Below are 22,250 nucleotides of genomic sequence, written 5' to 3'. Positions count from 1 at the left end.
GTATCCTACAGACTAAAGAAAACATCTTTGTTTGGTACAGATCCTCGCAAAATCACACTATAATCATTTTAATTTCTTTCAATGTTAATAATTTTCAATGAAAATGAGAATAATGATACAAAAATGATCATTCCCTCCAATATTGTGAATCATATCGCAATCGCAATGTCAGTCAAAATAATCACAATTAGATATTTTCCTCATATTGTGCAGCCCTAGAGTCCACCATAGTGATGTGCCCCAAGGGCTCAGCCCACAAGTCGAGAGGATGGACATTTGGATTCAGCCTACAAATGATTTTTTTTTTTTTTTTTATTGTTCATCCAGCATCCTGTGAAATCTGACCATGAACCACCTGGAAGCACTGCAGGAACTGACCTTCCTGTTTTGAACCCTATCCTCGTAACAGTAGTACTCCTGAATGGATTACAATAACATGTTAAAATGCTGCTTACTACAGTGTACTCATTACTGGACTATTAACTGATATTGTTTTGCAGTTGAAGCTACAGGTGCCTTCTCTTTTCCATGGATGCTTAATAATTGTCAGTGCAATAATGTAGCTCTTTGACTGGATCCAAAATGTGACATGTACTGGTCATGTTAAAGATCACTGGGGTGATGTTTTCCATTCAAGCTGTTGAAACTATGTTTTTCTTAATAAATTAACATTATATTTTACTGTTTTAGTTAGTTCACATGACAGATTTATCCGTATTTGTGATTTTCTCCCTGGTTTGAAGTAGGCAGGGCTCAGTTGGAAAAAGGTGACGTCCAATACTTCTGTGCACCAATCAGGGTTTCGCAACATTTAAATCAGAACCCGATGACAGTTGTTTGGCAACTGTCCATCAAATCGCATTAAAGCCTCACAGTCCTGATAAAGAGAGTAGCGATGCATGTCAAATACACACTGCATGAACATACACACAGTGACACACACACCTGAGTTTTGTTGTCTTTGTATTGCATATACATCTCTGTGTGTCCATTTTCACCGGTCCATCTCTTGGTTGGAACCTGTTTGAAAAGAGAACACATCACATTGTTATTCACACATGTTCCACTTCATTTTTCAGGCATTAAAGGATAAAGGGCCATCCACACCAAGAATGATAACTATATCTATAAATATAGTTTACTTTTTTCAAATCTTTTTAACTTAAGTAGATAGTGAAGTCCACACAACAACCATAACGACGACGACAGTGGTGAACGATATCGTTGGGATCACTTTTTACAGTAATTTGATGAACGATAGAAACACTGACAGCCAATCAAAATCCATCTGAATTTACAACATCACACGGCAGATGACACTGCGGAGAGATGATGTAGATTTGTTCCACGCAGGTTGGAGCAGTGGTGTGATGGGACTTTTCCACTCGGTGGGGCTACGATCCTTTGGGTATCTCTGTGTATTTTTAAACATTTGTACTTTGAAAGTATTTCTCACGTCACAGAAACCACTGAGAGGGAATCTTGTGTTTGGATGTTATTATCATGCTGTTGGTGATACGTCAGTGTTTCTGCACAGACCCAGTAATAACCTTTTCAGTTCATAAAATGTACCTGAATTTACAAACATGTAGGATATTACTACAGACATTCCTGTAATCTTACAATGCAACATCTACAGTATTAGTGTATTATTATCAGCTGGAGCTTGCAGCTTTTTATAGGTTATTTTATCGCATAGTGCGGGTGTTTGTGTGTGTGTGTGTGTGTGTGTGTGTGTGTGTGTGTGCGTGTGTGTAAAGCTACAGTCGCCGCTTCAGACAGCTGCTTCTTGAGAGACTGTAGCTATAGTGACCGTTGAGACCATTGTGTAAAATACATCGAAATATCGCCTTTCATTAATAATATGAAGAATTCACAAAGCCATTCTTACAATTAATAGCCTACACAAACACGTGTTGGATCGATCTGCGATGAAAAACAGACAAAATCAAAGAAGATACTATCTAAAAAAAGACATATTTGCAAAAAAAAAAGAAAAAAACTGAAATACTGTATGTTCTGTAATTATATTGGCATGTTATGGAATTTATTCTCATGAGCAATACAATAAACAGGACAAACACTGATGCTGTTTTCGATGCCTCCGTGTGGGGGAGCACGTCGTTTTAATATGGTCATCATATACAGTATCATAGTGTTTTATACAGTGTTTATTTTTATGGCTGTAGATTGTTTTAAATGTGTGTTTTACTGTAGGTCTAAAGCATGTTTTAACCATTGTGAAATAGGTGCAATAGAATTAAAGTTGTACTAATTACATGCTCCTTGTGATGAAGATTGATTCTGACACTTTAGCTTTTCAGAGTCAATCAAATTGATGGGTATAAAAAGGCATGCCTTGCGTAATGACGCACAATGGCTGGCTTTGTACTGTTGGAAGATGTGGAAAATGGAGACAGACAGCAAGAAGACTTGCTGGCAAACGAGGACTGGCTTATGAACTGGTTCCGACTTCCTCGAGCTGTCCTGTTGGATCTCTGAGCTGTTTTGGGCCCAGCGTTACAGAGAGGAGCACTCGGAGAAACCACGCTGAGCCTGTCCTACTTCAAGAGGGGTCGGCTCCGGTGTCCCATGGCAACAACACTTTCTCGGTTTAGCGCTAGGCACTGTTTTGCATCAACGTTAATATCGGACCATTTCTTTTTAATTTGGGCCACTGTCCGACCTCATGAGGCTGTGGCATTAACAGCGTCTGCAACATGTTGTCAGTCTACACGTTTTTCTTGGCTTAAAGTGCTCATATTATGCTCATTTTCAGGTTCATAATTGTATTTAGAGGTTGTACCAGAATAGGTTTACATGGTTTAATTTTCAAAAAAACACCATATTTTTGTTGTACTGCACATTGCTGCAGCTCCTCTTTTCACCCTGTGTTCAGGTCTCTGTTTTAGCTACAGAGTGAGACATCTCACTTCTGTTCCATCTTTGTTGGGAGTCGCACATGCTCAGTACCTAGGTAAGGACTACTAGCCAGTCAGAAGCAGAGTATGAGGGCGTGCCCTGACAGTACCTAGGTAAGGACTACTAGCCAGTCAGAAGCAGAGTATGAGGGCGTGCCCTGACAGTAACTAGGTAAGGACTACTAGCCAGTCAGAAGCAGAGTATGAGGGCGTGCCCTGACAGTACCTAGGTAAGGACTACTAGCCAGTCAGAAGCAGAGTATGAGGGCGTGCCCTGACAGTAGCTAGGTAAGGACTACTAGCCAGTCAGAAGCAGAGTATGAGGCGTGCCCTGACAGTACCTAGGTAAGGACTACTAGCCAGTCAGAAGCAGAGTATGAGGGCGTGCCCTGACAGTACCTAGGTAAGGACTACTAGCCAGTCAGAAGCAGAGTATGAGGCGTGCCCTGACAGTACCTAGGTAAGGACTACTAGCCAGTCAGAAGCAGAGTATGAGGGCGTGCCCTGACAGTACCTAGGTAAGGACTACTAGCCAGTCAGAAGCAGAGTATGAGGGCGTGCCCTGACAGTACCTAGGTAAGGACTACTAGCCAGTCAGAAGCAGAGTATGAGGGCGTGCCCTGACAGTACCTAGGTAAGGACTACTAGTCAGTCAGAAGCAGAGTATGAGGGCGTGCCCTGACAGTACCTAGGTAAGGACTACTCGCCAGTCAGAAGCAGAGTATGAGGGCGTGCCATGCTAGCAGCTAGGCGAGCATTATAAGGTATGTTACAAAGTTTGTCTCTGAAGTAAAGGCTGGACTACAACAGAGCTGTTTGGAGCAGTTTGTGAACAGTGTTTTCTGTTGGAGATGGTAAGTCCCTTTGGGGTGGACTTTGGACTTTTTTACTTTGTAAACCTATTACATGCACAAAAAAGATATACAACGCAATAAAGGAAAAGGAAAAAGCCAAAAAGCATAATATGAGCACTTTAAGAAATGCCCACACTGTGCCCTCCAAACCATTTTACCTCGTTTCCACCTCTCTAACAAGAACTACAACTTCACATTGAGTCCTTTGCTTTGTTTTCCTCTGTGCGCATGGCGTCGGTATGAATGAATATTAATTTGGGGTGTTTCACTGACTATTTAAGAGCAGCTATGGGCGTGACACGAAGCTGCGCCACATTTAGAGTCGATTGTGATTTATAAAAGGGAAACCGGCGTAGGACGTGCGTGCACACGGTTTTATAAATCTGAATATTTCTGTGTGTATGCACGTCCTATGTTTCGTCTGTACGCCACTACTGATGCAAACTCGCCGCGCAGTTTTATAAATGAGGTCCCAGATGTTAAAACAGCATCATTAATGTTTAAAGAATCTGTAATCTTATAAAGTGACCCATTTGGGAAGTTTCCTGATATTCCAGAGCATTAACCAGATCCACTGACTTCCTCTGCCTGGACTATACAGCTGGGTGACAAATAAAGGCAAAAACAACAGAAATGTTGTTAAATCATTCTGCTCCCGATTAAGATCTGGATCTGAGGATATCATGAAACAGGTTCTTTTTTGTCATGGCTGTTGATTTGTTTTCATCTTTTGTACTAATTGTGTAATTGTTTAACTCCGTGTGTACTTTCTCTATGCAAAATGAATTTCAGTGTAAACTGAGTTGTATCGTATTGTATCTACTTGTCATAATGGGCACAGCTGATTGGAGTGGAATAACACGCTTTCAAAGTGGCTCACTGTTATCTGTCCTTTCACGGTGTTGAACTTTATTGAAATAATTGGGACTAAATTCATGTCCCACTAGATGTAAATATGTTTGATGCAACAATTTAGCCTCAACGCATCGTTCCCCAACGTCCCTTAGGTGTTCAGATCTGCTAACTGTAAAGGGTTTATCATATGATTCACATCATTTTCAGCCCTCGTGCCCTGTAGAGAAGCAACCGCATTCGTTATGTTTCACCACTCATTTAATGAGGTTTTTCCTTTCATTTGCCACCAATCTGTATAAACGTATAATCTCAATTTCATTTCACAAACATCTAGCAATGGGGTGGGAATCCTGAATTGAGACACACTAACACACTAATTTGGCACTAGTGAATGCTGGTGACACATATAAAAAGTGTTCACAAGAAGGAAACAAATCTAAATACAAAAAAAGAAGGCAATTGTGTTTCCATTTACTAAAAAAAAAAAAAGAAATGTTCTGTGTACTCACACTCTTGCCTGGAGAAGAACTTTGAGCATACATGCTTTTCAGGTCATTCGGATCTGGAGCAGGAAAAATAAGCCATTAAGTTAATGATGCTCACAGCTGTGAAGTCCTGCTAAGAGCTGCTTCTGTTCTTCAGAGAGCCAGCAAACAGAAGAAAAAAAAACTACTCTCACAGCAAGTTACAGTTTTTCCTTTCTTCTTTAGGCTTTTGTACAAACAATTAGTGTGGGAATTAGCACTGTAAATGGAAACTTGCGTTATTAAAGGAAGAGAAAGGTTAAGCCCGTTAATATGTGTTAATATGTGCATTAACTGCACACATGAGCTAAATCCTTCATACACAATAAGAAACAAATCAAGCCAATGACCAAAATAACTACATATTGCCATCAAGCCAATGAGGAGGCTGCACTCACGCTCAATGAGGAAGAAGAAGCAGACGACGCCCATGACTGCGATGATGATCCCCGGTACGATGAAGGACATGCCCCAGTTGGAGGAGACCCAGTAGCCGGCGATCAGAGAGCCCAGGATGTTTCCCACTGATGTGTGAGAGTTCCACAGCCCCATGATGAGTCCACGCCTGACAGCAAGACAGACACATCAGCAACTTCTCTCTCAACCTCCTCCTCTCTGGCCACAGGAAGATTCCTGTGTGCTAAATGGAATCTCTAAGTTCCACCATCATGGCCCACGTTAAAATAGAATAGCATAGGTCTACGCTACTCAGCTACGGACAGTTCACACAGGGGGCAGGTTTATTCCTTTATTCCTTGAGATAACTCAGGTCTTATCTCCTTATTGTCTGGCATCATTTGCTGCTAGCAGGTGCTGTGGAGACTTCACCGCCGCTGCTTCAGTGGCGACTAGCACTATAGTTTCAACAGGTCTGCCCGAAATATTCTCCTCCTCATCCACACTCCTGTTTTTTTAATAGTTCCTGTTTGGAGTTCATTTGACCTCTGCTCACTATCTTGCCATCACAGCTCATACCCAATTATGGATGTACAGCGTTTTCCCTGCATTCATCAAAGACTTAGGTGCACATATTTGGCAGAGGGGGTTTAAGGGTCCTTCCTCAAGAAAATGTGACGTTTTTCAACGAAAGAAATATGCAATTCGACATCATTTTGGACCATTACTTTCACCATACCTCAAAAAGCTTAAAGACAAAGCTTGCTAAAGAAGTCCAACTACAATCATTATACCTGAGAAAAGTCTTTTAGTTAGTTTGATGCTTTTTTCAAAGTTTTTGGTGCTTTTTTGCCGCATTTCACATTTATTCAGCTTAGGTACAGACAAAAAACGGCTCAGGTGCTGCACCTAAGACTTATAATGGAAGGGAAAACCCTGATGTATGCGCACACCGTCCATGAGCATAACTATGTAGCAAGCTGATATCGAAAACAAAAAGATTACACTTAAACAAACACTAGTATCAAATTACTTTTAACTGATCAAATCTTAAGTATTATTATTGGAAATGTAGTATTTCTATAGTGTTGTTTTTAAATTAATTAATTTCATTTAAAAAAAAATTTATATATATATATATATATATATATATATATATATATATATATATATATATATATATATATATATATATATATAAAAATATATAAGAGATTCCACCCACATACCACTAGAGGCAGCTCATGTACCATCAGTGGTACTGCTACCACAGTTTGAGAACCCGTGCCGTAAATCATCCAGAACCAAAAACTGTTCATGAAATGTACTTTAAAACAGAAGCCAAATAGGAATACATATTGATGTTTTCCGCTGTCAAAGTCAGTCTAGGAATGATTAGACCTCACCTTCCCTTTCCAAACCAGTTGCTGATGCAGGTCACCACACTGGGCCAGCCAGTGGTTTGGACCAAGCCATTGGCCACCTGAAATCACAACAGGACAATGAGCACAGTATTCATTTTACAGTGGGATATTAGAAACACAGCTACACATCTCATTTGTGTGTGTAAATGCATGGGTACATAAACCTGTGATTGTGTGTGTGTGTGTGTGTGTGTGTGTGTGTGTGTGTGTGTGTGTGTGCAAGTGTGCGTGTCTCTTTGTGTGTGAACATCCATCTGTGTACCCTCTGTGTTTGGAGTGGCAGAATGGCTTATTCATTCATCTTCTTATGTAGCGATGCATACCAGATCCTCCTTGTGCAAGATGTTTGATCCTACCAGCGTCAGCAGTGACACAAAAGCTAGCTAAGTCCAATTTGATTTTCTGTCTACATGCTCCCTTTTTATCAAATTCTCCAGTGTCACACAAACATACCTTTGCCTCAGACCTGATGACCCAGAAAGCCCGGCTGCTGTTTTATATTGTCTCAGTGATTTCAACTGTTTAATGACTTTTTTCAACTCAATAACTCAAAATCAGAAATCATACTGTTACATACAGTCCCCCAAACCCCATCAGTCTCATTTGAGAGTGGCCTTGGTCCCCTTGTCTGCCAATGTGAAGCCCGCTGCCAGAAATTTGGGATTAGCATTTGATTCAGATCTAAGATCTGAACCACAGTTCAAAAAAAGTTGTCCAGTCCGGCTTTCTTCAAATTAGAACCATCTCCAGAATAAAGCCCATGCTTCACTCCGACCTAAAAAAAGCCATTCACACATGTATCTTCTCTGGACTTGATTATTGTAACTCTCTCCGTTCTGGCATCAACCAAAAGTCACTCTCTCGCCTCCAACTAGTTCAGAATGCGGCAGCTCGGCTTCTCACTGGTTTTAACTGATGACATCACATCGCCCCTATCCTGGCTTCTCTCCATTGGCTCCCTGTTCGATTTAGAATTCATTTAAGTGTTTACTGATTACTTTGAAAGCACGTCTGGGTCTGGCTCCAAGCTACTTAGCAAAGTCGTTGACCCCATATGAGCCGGTTGGCAGCCTCACATCCTCTGGCGGGGCCCTTCGGGCCGTTTCAAAGTCGAGGCTTAAATCTAAAGGTGGCCGAGTCTTTGCCGTCAGGGCTCCACCTGCCTGAGGAGAAACGCTTGCAGAATCACTGACTATGTTTAAATCACTTCTTGTAGTCCATTTTTATAGACCTGCTTTAATGTGATGTTGTATTTATTTATAATTTTGTGTTGTTATATATTGTTATATTGTCTTCAGAGTATCCTGTTTTTGTCTGTAAAAGCACTTGAAAGGTGCTATAGAAAGTTATTATTAATTATTGTTATCCTTCTTCTTCTTCTTATTAGTCACTGTGTCTCAAGCAGAGAGCTGAAGAGAGTATCCCTTTTAGCAAGTGTATCTGTGCATGTCTGTGTGAGACGTTTACCGTGTATGCGCCTGCAGGCTCTATTTCCATGACAGTGCTTTGACTAGTTGTCAGGGTGTTTCATGGTTTACTAATGCATTATGATGTGTCTCTCACCTGGACAAATATATAGAAACCCAGGCTGTGGATGTTGTAGACATAACCCAGTCCAAACAGGCAGGTGAACAGGCCGCTGGTCAGCATGCCGACCGTCAGGTACAGGCGAATGGGCAGGCGCTCCCCGATGATGCCGCTGCATGGACACACAAAGGGGACATCTTAACAACTTAGCCTGATCAATGAGGCTGTTAAATGGCTCCCTACATGCAAGATTTGTTTCATAACCTTAACCGAGGAGGTTTTCAGTTTCCGTTCTGTTTGTTTGTCTGTTAGGTAGCAGGATACGTCAAAAACCCGTAGCAAGATTTCAGAGAAGAATGGCGTAACTCTGCCTAATACAATACATTGTTACATGAATATAATTAAACAAAACAGAAGATTGTGCAGTCTTGGTGGAGGGATGCACTTTGTGAGTGCTTTCTGGTTTGTTACATTAACAGACTCAATGTTATGGTAGGTATACCTAAAAGAAAGATTTGTGTCATTTAACATGCAATATTAAGATTTAAATAATAGTTAAGGTGAGGGGAGAGGCAAGACAAAGCAGTGCAGTTGGGATGAATACGTGAAGATTTTCCAGAACACGAAGACAGAAAACAAAAATGAAGTCACAGTCTTCTTTTGTCAAACTGTGTCAGCCACAGTTAAAGGTTCAGAAGTGTGGCTTATTAGCCCTTGTGTTGTCTTCCCATCATTTAAATTAAGACTTTAGTTTTTTTTCGTTTTCGACACTGCACAGCCTCTCAGCAACCAAGTCCAAAACAATAAATAATGGCAAAAATACATACAAGTCAAACGGTTGATTAGGTTTTAATGTGGGATACAGCTGATATCAAAGGCCACATTTACATATGTTATTAACATGTAATCTGTATCTGAATAACGACAACCTATCCATCACTTCTATATGGGATCAAATAAAGGTCATTCATATTTTGAGTTTGTAAAAAGGTTTTGTAGCTGTAGAATTATTTCTTGCATGTGTAAAAAGGTTCTGTAGCTGTAGAATTATTTCTTGCATGTGTAAAAAGGTTCTGTAGCTGTAGAATTATTTTGTGCATGTGTAATTAAAATATGTGGAGGAATATTCTCAACAGTGAGGTTTCACAAAGCGACAAAACCTTGTTCCAGACAATTCCAGAGCTACGCAACTTTTGCACAAGCTCTAAATATTAACGACCCTTACTTGATCCCATACTACTATAATTTATAATTTTATCATTTATAATTTAAATAACACATCCAGATACAGATTGCATTTTAGTGCCATGTGTAAATGTGGTTAAAAAAAAAAAAATATATATATATATATATATATATATATATATATGATTCACTGATTTTCACCACCACCACTGACATAGTGAATAAATTTTTTTTGTATGTAGTTTATTGTAATTATGCCCTATTTTTGGTTCCATATACTTTGGTAAATGTATGAAGGTGCTCTCCTCTTCTTGCCCTCTTACCTGAGGTACATTCCCACTGCATAGGCACAGAGGAAGGAGTAGTCCATGGCTCCCAGCAGCTGTTTGTAGTTCCTTTTATCTGAGAATATATAGACGAGTTGTATAGTTCAGTACATATGATTGAGTTCATCCTCCGTTGTGTATTGGTCTTTATGCATCTAGATTCTTCTGAGCAAAGCTGCAGAAAACAAGCCGTGAAAGCAGCATCGCACTGACACATGCTCTGCACATCATATTTTTATTATTATTATGTATTCAATTGTGTATTTCATATTAGAAACTCATTTTCAAATTATTAGCAAACCTGTGAGTGCTATAGAGACGGTATTCCAATAGCAGAACAACAGTATCATGTTGATTCAAAAAGACTTCAATGCATCCAGTACACCCAAACCTCTGTCACCCTTTGAACCCCCCCACAACCCTTAAATGTCAGGAGTCAAGCAGATACAGACCAAAAGGCTTCCAGCTACAGTCCATGTCGGTGTGGAGAGACGGCAGGGAGGGCGGCTGCCCGCTGCCGCTGCTGCTGGAGGCAATAGTGGCTAGCTCATTGACAGATGAGCAGTTCTTATGAAGCTCGCTCTGTCAATCAAAAACAAGAAGGGCACCATTCAGTTGGCTAGAAAACACCATGTGTAACAGACACACAGAGTGAGGTGAAAAATGTGTGCCTGAGATGTAAAGATTCTGCCCAACCCTATGTTCTTTATCCATACAGGTTTGACTTCTTATGTGAAATCAAAAGACTGGGGGCTGTTCTATCAAATGATAATATGATATATTACGTCACTAACTATGTCTGTGGGAGAGAGAAGTGATTTCTATACTGTTTTCTACAGTATCTGTTTGTTCTGTGGAGAGGACTGCTTTGGACCAATGAACAGCTAACTTTTGGAAAAAATGCTTGGTCTATAACATGTTATATTGTACGGATGTAGAATAGTATGTTCAGAAGAATTCATTTTACATGACCCAGACCACCAAGGCTCAGCCCGTACTCCAAAGGTAACTTTTCTGAATGACTCCAATTCTTGTTTTATAAGTAATTTCAAACGTATTTGTTTGTATCCTGGGATAAAGTAAGGGAAGCATTTAATTCACCTTCCATGTTATATTTATTTCTTTCTACATTTTAGTCCAGCCTACACCCTAAAATCCACCAATTTTAGGAGCAAATGTAACACAAAGAATTGTTGTGTAGCACCGTCTTCCAGCCTTTTCCCATTTTTGGCCAATAAGCGTGAATGTAGCATTAGGCAGACAGCGTGAGGATTGATTCAGTGTTTTGCTTGTTTCCACAAGTATACACTGGTATGGCACTGGGCTGCTGTGAAACAAAAGGCTAATTCTCAGTGCAAAGCTTAAGCCTTTAAATAAGATTATTATTAGAATGGAAATTCACAATCAGTTGAATTTAGTCTTCAGTTTTAGACTGGCCTCTGTAACTGTCAGGGAAACTGGCTCAGGGTGTGTTACTGTACGTGTGGATGCAGATGCACACAAGCTCATGAATGTGATATATACAGAGTATAATATACCAATGAGCATGTGTTACCTTGACGATGCTAATGGGTTTCCTTGAGAGGTGGAAGCTGGTGTAGAGCAGGAAGGTGAGGATGAATGTGAGAGCTCTGTACCTGCAGAGAGGAAACACAAGAGGGCAGCACTGAGCGCTGAGGGACCAGAAAACACATCCAAAACGCCCCGCCTGAATAAAACCAGCATGTTCAATTTCAGTTTGAGGTGAGGGGTGACAGGACATAGCTCACACCCTGTGTTTTCCTTTCCTTCAGCAGTGGGGGGGGTTATCTTCAGGTTAGGGTTGAAAAAGTGTTGGGGTGCACTAGTAGCTCCACTGCCACTGGCAACAGCAATGAAAACTATTGTAGGCGTTATGGGTCCAAAGCGTGGCCCTATCTGAACAGATTATTCTGGGACAGCATAGTAAGTGAATACAGTGTGTGTTCATTTTTAGCAAATGTTCGCTTTAGTTGCAAAACTTAGAAACAAACATAAACTGGAGATAAAGCTTTTGTGTTTTCTTGGCCAAAGTTAGGTCAGAAAAACATTAAAACCATAGAAGCCTAAACTGAAGCAACTTGAAGAGTTCACTACTTACTGTGTTATTTACAAAGAAAGAAATAGGACTCGATTGATTCCTACACTAAACCATAAATATAAAACCGTAGAAATGAAATTGTGTTTCTATGTCAAATGTCAACTATGGGCAGCAACTACATTATCAGCTATTCGGCACCTAATTGGTTTACCAGAAGGACCAAAGAGACCAGGGAGGCTGGCATCATTTTCCACGTCAGTATAAATGAGACATTTTTCTTTTCTTCACCTATAGGTCGACTACGAATACAAAAAGGTCAGAACTACTTAACTTTACCATTAGCTACCAACGGACCAGCTGAGTTTGAGAGACAACGTGATTTCTGACACTGGCAGTCGACTGGCTGCTCAGTGGCAAGCGTGTGGCAGATGTCAGGCAGGTGTCAGGACAGTGAAAAGCGAGCGGCCCTTGTTCAGTAGCCGTCGAGAAGCACCACAGTGGCAATCTGTCGGCAGCTGAGAGACGCCGCCTCGATTCGCAGCTGAATTACAAAAGGAGTCAAGCTGTCCACATTAAGCAGTAAAGACAGGTTAGGAGGTCTGCTGCACTGTTGCTGTAGCCGGCAGCCACAGTAGCACCACCACAGATACCATAAAAGAAAACTGACCGAGCCATCTGTATTCCTGGCATTTGTCAATGTTACACCCTATTACTTCTACAGTTTCATACAAACAGGATGTCCTGTAACTTGAGTGTGTGCTTTTCAATTCATACTGTTTGCTTTGTCTCTCGGTCATGTTATCTCACTCATCGCTGTGCTGTGTTTTTTGAATTTAGTTTTAGAGTGTTCAGCTTTTATCTGTGCTGATATGTAAAGCATGGGTGAAATAAACTTGGGTTTGTTTGCCATCCCGATGACATGAGTGGTGAGTGTGTGTGCGTGCATGCATATGTTCAGTGGTAATGACGAGCTTCGCAGTAATCGTCAGCTGGCTGGAGAGCAAACAGCTGAGTCTACCGCCAGAAATCTGCCTCTCATCTGTCCGATCGTACAGGCATTAGGCTGCTTGTCAGGCTCTGCAGCAGCCACTTGAGACGGAGCAAGGAGCAGTCTGAGATGACCGCAACTAGACACGTTCTTATGCAACAGCTGGACGACACGCTGTGAGCGAGTTCCATTGTGTGCCCTGAGTAAAGCAGGCTGACAAAAAAACAACAGCTAGATAGCTGGCAAGACACTGCTCTGACCCAGTTGTCACCGACAGCCTCCCTGGAGCACACACCACACTGTGAATCGAGAAGGACTGGAATCGAAAGAAGAATTGGAATCAGAATTGTTAAAATCAAAACTACTCACAATATATATCGTTTTATTGACATATAAATGAGAAATGTTTTATGCCATTTGCAATGGTCTGATAAGACAGTTAATGTTAAGTACTATGACATGTTTGTCATTATAGACCTTTATGTTAGGACCACAGAAGGTACTTGTTTCTGATTGGCCGGTTAGGATTAGCTGTTAAAACAGGGTTAGGGTTAAAATGATGTAACAGGAGAGGTGCCTGGGTAGCAGCGGCCGCAGGTTCGATTCCGCTCTGCGGCCCTTTGCTGTATGTCATTCCCCCCTTTCTCTCCCGCTGTCCTGTCTAATGAAAATGCCCAAAACATAATCCTAAGAAAAATGATGTGACAGGAGACCTAAAGCAAAGAACCCCTCAACAGGGTATGCATGATAATTTGGGCTAAACAATGAACTGTTTTTAGTTCAATATCGCAATTTGAATGAGTGCAATTTTCAAATGCAAGAGCCACAATAACCACAGTCACCACTAAGTTCATTAAGGTGTAGATCAGGGGTCATCAACTACATTTTTCCAAGGGCCAGAATGTTTCTAAGCAGATACTCCGGGGGCCGGACTTACAAATAAAGAAAATAAAATGAATTTATACCTAATACGCCTATTCTTGTTTGAAATTTTCACTTTCTTACTGAATTAATGCTATATTTAATTTTTTTTTACATGTATTAGTGTGAGCAAACTGCTAAAAAACATGGAAACTCCATAATGATAACTAGCTCTTTAACTAGAAAAAGATCTCAGACTAGGAGGCAGTTCACTGAGGAGTGATGGTTAAAGTCTGTGATTAGGGAAACATGGTTGTAGTATGCAGCGTCCTGATTGGTGGAAAATGCTTGCAGAAAGAAATGGCTGTTGTCAGGTAATGGTGAATGATGAATGGACTGATAAGCAGGCTATGCATTCCTCATATATGCCCCATTTGCAATGAAACGATGCTGTTGCAAAATAATTAGGGCTGTCAATCGATTAAATCTAATTAATTACATACTCTGTGGTTAATTAATCGCATACATAATTAACGGTGCCTGAACCGATACTTTTTAAGAAAGTAAAAAAAAAAAAAAAAAAAAAAGGGTACTAAACAACAGTTGGTGACATTAAAGAACGGCTTGTTTATTGCTAAGGCCATATGGTCAAAATGAAATGATTTAATAATAATGTATAACAATAACAATAACTTATTTCACTAGTAAATTGCTGTTGAACAACAAAAACAACCACCAGATGGTAAAGGACATTTACAATAACTTCAAATGCACCACGAGGCTGTAGTTTACCAGTTTCATTGAACGCACCATCTGTGTTGTTTCCCGACAGCAGCTGCAGATTGTTACATCCCGGTGTTGAATCCTCTACAGTAAAACCAAAGAAGGGAAGAAGTTCCACTCTCTCGTTACTTCCGGCTTCTGAACTGGTTGCAGTTCCACTAGAGTTCCATATAGGGGGCGCTCACAGGCCAGTGCAGAATGAATGGGACTCTATGGAGCTATACCCCTCAAAATCCACTTTTCTCAGGATAACATTTTTTGTCTAGTAATTTGAATGTTGCATTCGAAAGGGGAGGCTAAGAAAATACACACTGCTGGGTGTTAGATTTATTTAAAGTGGCTTTTTTTGTTCTAAAAAGCCTTTTTAAAATGTCAATGACGTCATACACATATACGGCCAGAGATACTGCTTTACGGCAAGCTCTGAGTCGCTTCCTTTGTTCTCTCGAAGCATCGACAACACAGCTGACAGGTTAGACTCTCTCTGTTAATACAACACAGCTGACAGGTTAGACTCTCCCTGTTAATACAACACAGCTGACAGGTTAGACTCTCCCTGTTAATACAACACAGCTGACAGGTTAGACTCTCCCTGTTAATACAACACAGCTGACAGGTTAGGCTCTCCCTGTTAATACAACACAGCTGACAGGTTAGACTCTCCCTGTTAATACAACACAGCTGACGGTTAGACTCTCCCTGTTAATACAACACAGCTGACAGGTTAGGCTCTCCCTGTTAATACAACACAGCTGACAGGTTAGACTCTCCCTGTTAATACACGTGCTAGAAAGAGGTTTTGCTAATGTTTTAAAGACCACGCCGAAATATTCACTCTGACATTCTGGTTCTGCTTTGGATGCCATCAAGCGGGATCTCCGATCGTAATCAGTCCTTCACTGACCAATCAGCATTCATTAGCAGAATGTTAGCATGTTATGGGCAACAATGACTCAACCTGTAAGAAATCGAAAGGACACAACTCTGGTGGAACTGCAACCAAATTCCGAGTTCCTCTCTGTTCTGTTGTTCAAAAAGATACGTTGTTTTCCGACAATCTCTCTATTTGTCACGTGAAATCGTATAAAAACACAATTTCAGTGAAATGTAATTTATCAGTGCATGCAATGATAAATATATATGGGTATGATAGGGGCAGCCTCTGAGGGCAGAATCTCCTCTTTGAGCCTGGGCTGGCCTCGTGCATCTGGTAGTTTCTTCCCCCTCCCCCACTTCTTCTCTCTCTTTGTTGTCATGGTATAACTATGAAAATAAGAAAATAAAAAAATAAAAAAATAGACCAACTTGGCTGCATCTCCACCAACTACACCTCGTATAGTATTACTGATCATTTGTATCCCTCCATTCACAGGGACAATGATCACTGAGTGAGCTGTCAGCAGGAACTACAGCTACAGCAGGACTCTGCAAAAACAAAGTTTTGAAATTCTGAAATTGCAGGTCCTGGCTCACTAAACGTTGAGTAGCTAGCACTGATTAAAGATTAAACCTTACCGTACCAATCCCATGCTCATAATGACACCATTGATGAAATACCGCTGCCTTGTTAATGCACTGTATTGTGTAACGTATTTGTTATTGTTGCTGTTGTGATTTGTTGTTGTTGTTATCCTGTTATGTTGGATGCTGCTATACAACCCTTTCTTGGCTAGGTCTGACTTGCTAAAGAGGTTTTAATCTCACTGCGACTTCCTAGTTAAATAAAGGTTAGGCTATATATAAATTGACTGTGGGACAGTATAGCTTACGGATAAAAAAGACCACAACGATCCAGTCACTTCATCTGCCAAGTGATCCAAAGATGAATCTGTCTAAAAATGGAAACAACATACGTCCATATATCAGTTTCCCATTTGCATATGTTGCTATGAGGTCATAGAGACAGTGGTGCTGTTTTCTACATTTTCATCTCTAAGGCAATAAAACCGTGTTAGTAAGCAGTACAAACACAGGACTACCATTCTGCACCTCCTCCCCTGCCTGGCAATAGGACGCGCACACACGCACACACACACACGCACACACGCACACACGCACACACGCACACACGCACACACACACGCACACACGCACACACGCACACACACATTCTCCACTTTGCAGCAGACGTGTTGCTCTGTCTCCACCTGTCTCTGAGGACAGCCAGGGCAGCCTAGGTGTGCCTGTGTCGGCCAGTCTCTATGGCCAGGCTGTGCTCACTGTAAGATAGATGTAAGATAGTTTGCCACTGTGTACTGTCTGTTTAGAGCTTAGAAGTTTGTTTGGAGTTTTTTTGTGGTAGATGTCCAATGCTGCAATGTGTCTTTTTTCTTTAGCTATGATTTGGTTGGGCCAGATTGTGTGAGGGCTGTCCTGAGGCCTTGTGCTGTTAGAGGAGGTAAGCCACGGGATCAGCTGGCTGAGGGGACTCTTCTCTATGTTCTCCTCTTGGCAATGGAGAGCTTTGTAATGGTAGGAGTCGGGCTCACTTGCTTTTAGGCGTTTGTAGAATTTGATTACTCTTTTTTCTATTCTAAACAAAAGTGGAAATTGGCCTAGTTCAGCTCGACATCCATTGTTGGGGGTGTTCCTGTGGACTTTAAGAATACTCTTGCAAATCTCAGTTTGTAGTGTTTCGATAAGGTGTTTGTCCCATTTTTCAAAGTCTTGATTTACAAGAGGACCCCACACTTCACTACCAGACAGTGTAAAAGGTTTGATTACAGACTGGAATCTTTTATAGCAAAAAGGCCCTTCTTCCCTCGTCGCTGAGATTAATTGCCGGATTGAAATTCCGTGTTTTTAGTCCCAAATATGTGTGTGTTCTCTTATAATCTCTCTCTCTCTCTCTCTGAGAGTGTGGTCTAGACCTTCTCTATATGAAAAGTGTCTTGAGATAACTTCTGTTATGATTTGGCACTATAGATGAAATTGACTTTGAATGAATGACTGAGACAGCTAAGCATTCAAATTCATATCTGTGCTCTCATGGCACACGGGTGGTGTCCAACATGGTTTACACATTCAAATAGACAGACTGTTAAAGACTGAAACAGTTGGCAAACAACTCACACTTCCCCATCAGTTTCACATTGCTGGCAAATTGGCAGTCAGAAATGGAAATCTGTACAAAAAGGCTAATATTTTAAGAGATCAAAGTGGCTTAAACAGTCAGATTCAGACTCACCATTGGTCCCTGTCGAAGGACACCAGCAGGCGGATCCCAGGAGGAACGGTGGCCATGTTAGGATGCAAATATTGACAATCACAGAGACGGGCAGCTGATGTGGACTCACGCTGATAGGGTGCGTGCAGACACAGTGGTGGTGCCTCGGCTCATCTCCATCTCCATCTCAGAGGAAGCTGCTGGGAGATTTGCAGCAGAAAGATACACGGCTGACACAGTGAGCACTGAAGCTGGTTGGAAAAAAAAAAAACATCAAGAGTCTGAGACGATTACAAGAGAGGGAGAGGGTTAGTGGAGGAGGAAAGAAGAAAAAGAAATGATATGAGAGGAGAAAGGGTATAGCTGAAGAGATAAAGAAAGAGACAGGAAAATGGAGAAGTCCATCAGTGAGGACATGAAAAGGTCACAATTACCATAAGGTGCCAGTTTCCCAGCTGGTGTAATAGACTCATTTGTCATTTTGTGTTTACTACTCAGCTTAATCCACATACAGCCTGTTACCATCAGAGCATTAAAAGCAGGCTCACCTGTCAGTTTGACACAGACATTTTAGAATAACACAGGTGAGGAACTTGTCTGAGGAGGTCTTGCAGTAGCTACACTACAGAAAATACTATATCACAGCTCTGGGATACCACATACTTTGCAGAGGGAAACATGATGGGCCAGGAACTGCATTAGCTGGCCTGCATAAACACTTCTCTGTCTGCTACAGTAGAAGCCAGGGAGCGTAGTGGCCACGTTACAGCCAGGAAATCTAGCTATAGCATTTCAGTCCCGAGAGCTTTTATAACCACTGCTACCGTACAGTTGTAAATATCATGTGTCATAGTTTCCTGGTTTAACCATTAAAGCTTTATCTTATGGTAAGTTGAACCCCCCCAGCTCTATGGCTTTAACGTTACAGCTTACCAAAGCCGGTGGTTCCTGCTGCATCTTGGTCAAAGTTTCTAGCTCCCATGCAATGAAGTCCAAACGAAAGCCAATACAACCCAGCCAAGAAACAGACCTGACAGTGAATTTAGACTTTAAATCCTTATTTTAGTCCAACACGACTTCAGTGTTTGCTGAGGCTGAGAACCTCAGACTTGGGACCATATTCGACCCGAAGCTACTGTAATTATATATTTTCTCTCTTCCTCATGTAACGTTAGCGTCAAGTTACTGTTGACCAGTTATCAATAATGTATCGACAAATTCGATAAGGGTAAGCCGGCCTATCAACAAGAAACCTTGAACGTCGCTACATCACATTTCCCACGTTACGGTGTAAACAATAAGGAGGTTAGGGTAAATCACAGGCTAACGCCAAGCTTCCTCCTCATTGTAACGACAGCTAGCTAGACCACATCGCGGGCTGGATCAAACGTTTAACCGACCCGTCGGTCGGTCTCGACTCGTACCCAAGCAAAATTCGCCCCAAACACTCCCTGCTGATGAGCTTACCTCGTACGGGAACGTCGACGGTTTTGTGTTTGTTTTTTTGCTTCAGTTGAGCGACATATCCTCCACTTCCTTGTTGTGTGAAAGCCACTGTCACCTCAAAGCCACACACACACACACACACACACACACACACACACACACACAGCTGGGCTGCTCGCAGCGCACGCTCTCCCCTCCGCTGCTCTGACGTCACCCCATGCTCCTGCTGCCGTTCGGAGCTGAACTTGCTGCTTCGAGACTTCTGAATTAAACGCCTTGTTGTCCTATTGACCTGGCTGTTCCCCTGGGGATTGTGTTGTAAATGTTGTAACGTACACGTGTGTTGTATTTGATGTTGTCTAATAAAGTTAATCTTTGACCGGACCTCACTGTGGTCTACAGTCAAATATCCCTACTAATAACTGCATGGACAGCAATGGAAATCAGCAGACCTCCTTTCATTCATAGTATTCACATTCATTTTGGCTTCCACATAAGACAGCATTTCCTCTTGTTTAACATAGAAGCTGAACTACCTTGTCCAATCTCTTCCTCTGGAGGTTCCCCTGTCATATTTTAAATGGTTTGACAGTAAAAAGACATAAAAAAAACCAAACCTGACTACATTTTAATAAATTACAAAGACCGATTGATAGAGGAGCTTTGGGTCTACCAAAGATGTTCTATTATTACTATGCTTTATCTGGCCCGCTGGTCACTTCCTCCTGAGAGAGCCCCACCCTGGTATTGTATTGAGCAATCTGTTCTTGCCCCAGTAGCACCCTTACAATGCCTGTCTGTTAAACTGTATGGTGAGGCAAAAACACATCCGATAATCTCTCACTTATATGTCGTTTGGACCAAAGTGGCCCCGCCCGGCTGTTTGAACTGGATCCATATCTAAATACTAAAATCCAAAGTCCTGTGTTGGTAGATCTCCCCTTTTTTTGAGGGATTGGTTGGAAAAGGGAATTGTCACACTAGGGGATCTGTATCTCGGTTGCATTTTGAAATCCTTTGAAGGTGTGGTACAGCAATTTGGAATCCCCAAGTCTCAATTTTTTTGATATTTGCAACATCTGTTAGTGGGGATTTTTAGATCCAGTTCTTTAGCCCCGAAGGCCCGAGAATATTTAGATAAAGTGTTGTTGAAATATGGAAAAGGTCATGACGCTTCTGGGTATTCTTCTATGCTTATGCAGAACCTTGGGGATGGAGCCTGGACATCCGTCAAAAAGACATGGGAAAGGGATCTGAGTGTTACACCGGATGACGAGGAGTGAATATTAAAACTATGTCACGTGATGTGAGGGTGCGCCTCATTCAATTCAAGATCATGAATCATCTCTATTGGACTCGCTCCAGATTGTTTAGAATTGGTCTGAAAGACACACCAAATTGTTGGAAATGTAAGACAGAGGACGGCCAATTACTTCATGTCCTATGGTCCTGTGATAAGGTCCAGGAATTTTGGCCCGGGATACATGATAACCTATGTCTGATTGCAGGTACCCAGGTTCCATTTAGCCCAAGATGATTTGTCACATAAACGGTTTGCCAGATTGGATGTCTATACTAGAAAATGGGGAAAGTACCTGAGCTTTGTGATGGGCTCCTAACAAGCTTTGTGCTGGGGAGAGAAGTGTTTGAAGGGCTTATGGTGTTGTCATTTATACATATATAAATATATTAAAAAATGTTTATGGTTGATTGTCTATTTTGTTACTATTTTGTTGAATAGTCTTGAATATTGTAGTTACTCATGTCATCTTTTCTTGATTTTTGTCTGGGTTGGTGGTGATGACTTAAGGGGGATGGGGGAAGGGGGGGTTGTTCATGTTGCGAGTTGTATGTTGTTAAAAATAGATTAAAAAAATTCCTTATTACAACAACAAAAAAGGAAGTGGTACAGCTTTAATAGGTGGAGGTGTATTGTCTGTACTGCAGGTATTTAACTTTAGAAATGTTCAAATGTTTGTGAGTTAAACCTTTGCCAGTTTGTGGTTGCTTAAAATGTGAATGATGGCAGGTGCTGGGTGTTAAAAAAAAAAAAAAAAAAGCTATGTTCTTTTGGTATCCTAAACTAAGGTCGCAACAATTCAGTTAAATATCAGCTGTGGACCTGTGCTGTATGTCATTCCTTTTCTCTTTCCCCAGGAAGGACTGTCACGCAGGCAAAGCAGGCAACTGCCCCAGGCAACTGCCCCAGGCAACTGCCCCAGGCCCCCTTAAGGCCCTGACACGCCAACCCAGCGGCCGACCGTCGGGAGAAAAGGCAGTCGGACTGATCAGTCGGCTCCCGGAGGTCCAAAAAGTGCCTCGGATCACACTGAAGCGATGCCGTCTTGAGCGTACAGTGGGGCAAAAAAGTATTTAGTCAGAAACAAATTGTGCAAGTTCTCCCACTTAAAAAGATGAGAGAGGCCTGTAATTTTCATCATAGGTACACTTCAACTATGAGAACCAAAATGAGAAAAAAAATCCAGAAAATCACATTGTAGGATTTTTTATGAATTTATTTGCAAATTCCTCGGGAAAATAAGTATTTGGTCACCTAAAAACAAGCAAGATTTCTGGCTCTCGCAGACCTGTAACTTCTTCTTTAAGAGGCTCCTCTGTCCTCCACTCGTTACCTGTATTAATGGCACCTGTATGAACTTGTTAGCAGTATAAAAGACACCTGTCCACAACCTCAAACAGTCACACTCCAAACTCCACTATGGCCAAGACCAAAGAGCTGTCAAAGGACACCAGAAACAAAATTGTAGACCTGCACCAGGCTGGGAAGACTGAATCTGCAATAGGTAAGCAGCTTGGTGTGAAGAAATCAACTGTGGGAGAAATTATAAGAAAATGGAAGACATACAAGACCACTAATAATCTCCCTCGATCCGGGGCTCCACGCAAGATCTCACCCCGTGGGGCTAAAATGATC

The 22,250-nt window shown here is 41.5% G+C and overlaps 1 protein-coding gene across 8 annotated transcripts in view; it reads right to left on the bottom strand.

Moving 5' to 3' along the window:
- The window catches only part of slc37a1 (solute carrier family 37 member 1), a 34,483-nt gene extending 15,006 nt beyond the window's left edge, over positions 1 to 19,477 (bottom strand). Inside the window, exons 1-11 of one of the 8 annotated variants that reach the window (XM_078263032.1) lie at positions 19,337 to 19,475; positions 17,891 to 18,120; positions 11,568 to 11,649; positions 10,465 to 10,594; positions 10,010 to 10,088; positions 8,538 to 8,673; positions 6,957 to 7,033; positions 5,553 to 5,719; positions 5,140 to 5,192; positions 946 to 1,020; positions 379 to 417 (exon numbers count right to left, since the gene is read on the bottom strand). In XM_078263032.1, coding sequence (XP_078119158.1) covers positions 379 to 417; positions 946 to 1,020; positions 5,140 to 5,192; positions 5,553 to 5,719; positions 6,957 to 7,033; positions 8,538 to 8,673; positions 10,010 to 10,088; positions 10,465 to 10,594; positions 11,568 to 11,649; positions 17,891 to 17,946 — 894 coding nt within the window. In that variant the 5' untranslated portion in view covers positions 17,947 to 18,120; positions 19,337 to 19,475. Of the gene's footprint in view, positions 1 to 378; positions 418 to 945; positions 1,021 to 5,139; positions 5,193 to 5,552; positions 5,720 to 6,956; positions 7,034 to 8,537; positions 8,674 to 10,009; positions 10,089 to 10,464; positions 10,595 to 11,567; positions 11,650 to 17,890; positions 18,121 to 18,802; positions 19,310 to 19,336 lie in introns of those variants that run through there. The other 7 variants (XM_078263034.1, XM_078263036.1, XM_078263035.1 and 4 more) reach the window with 7 other exon arrangements.
- Between the last annotated feature and the right edge of the window lie 2,773 nt (positions 19,478 to 22,250).

This window comes from Sander vitreus, chromosome 11 (genome assembly GCF_031162955.1).
Source record: "Sander vitreus isolate 19-12246 chromosome 11, sanVit1, whole genome shotgun sequence".
Lineage (NCBI taxonomy): Eukaryota > Metazoa > Chordata > Actinopteri > Perciformes > Percidae > Sander > Sander vitreus.
This window is presented reverse-complemented; position numbering and strand designations above follow the sequence as displayed.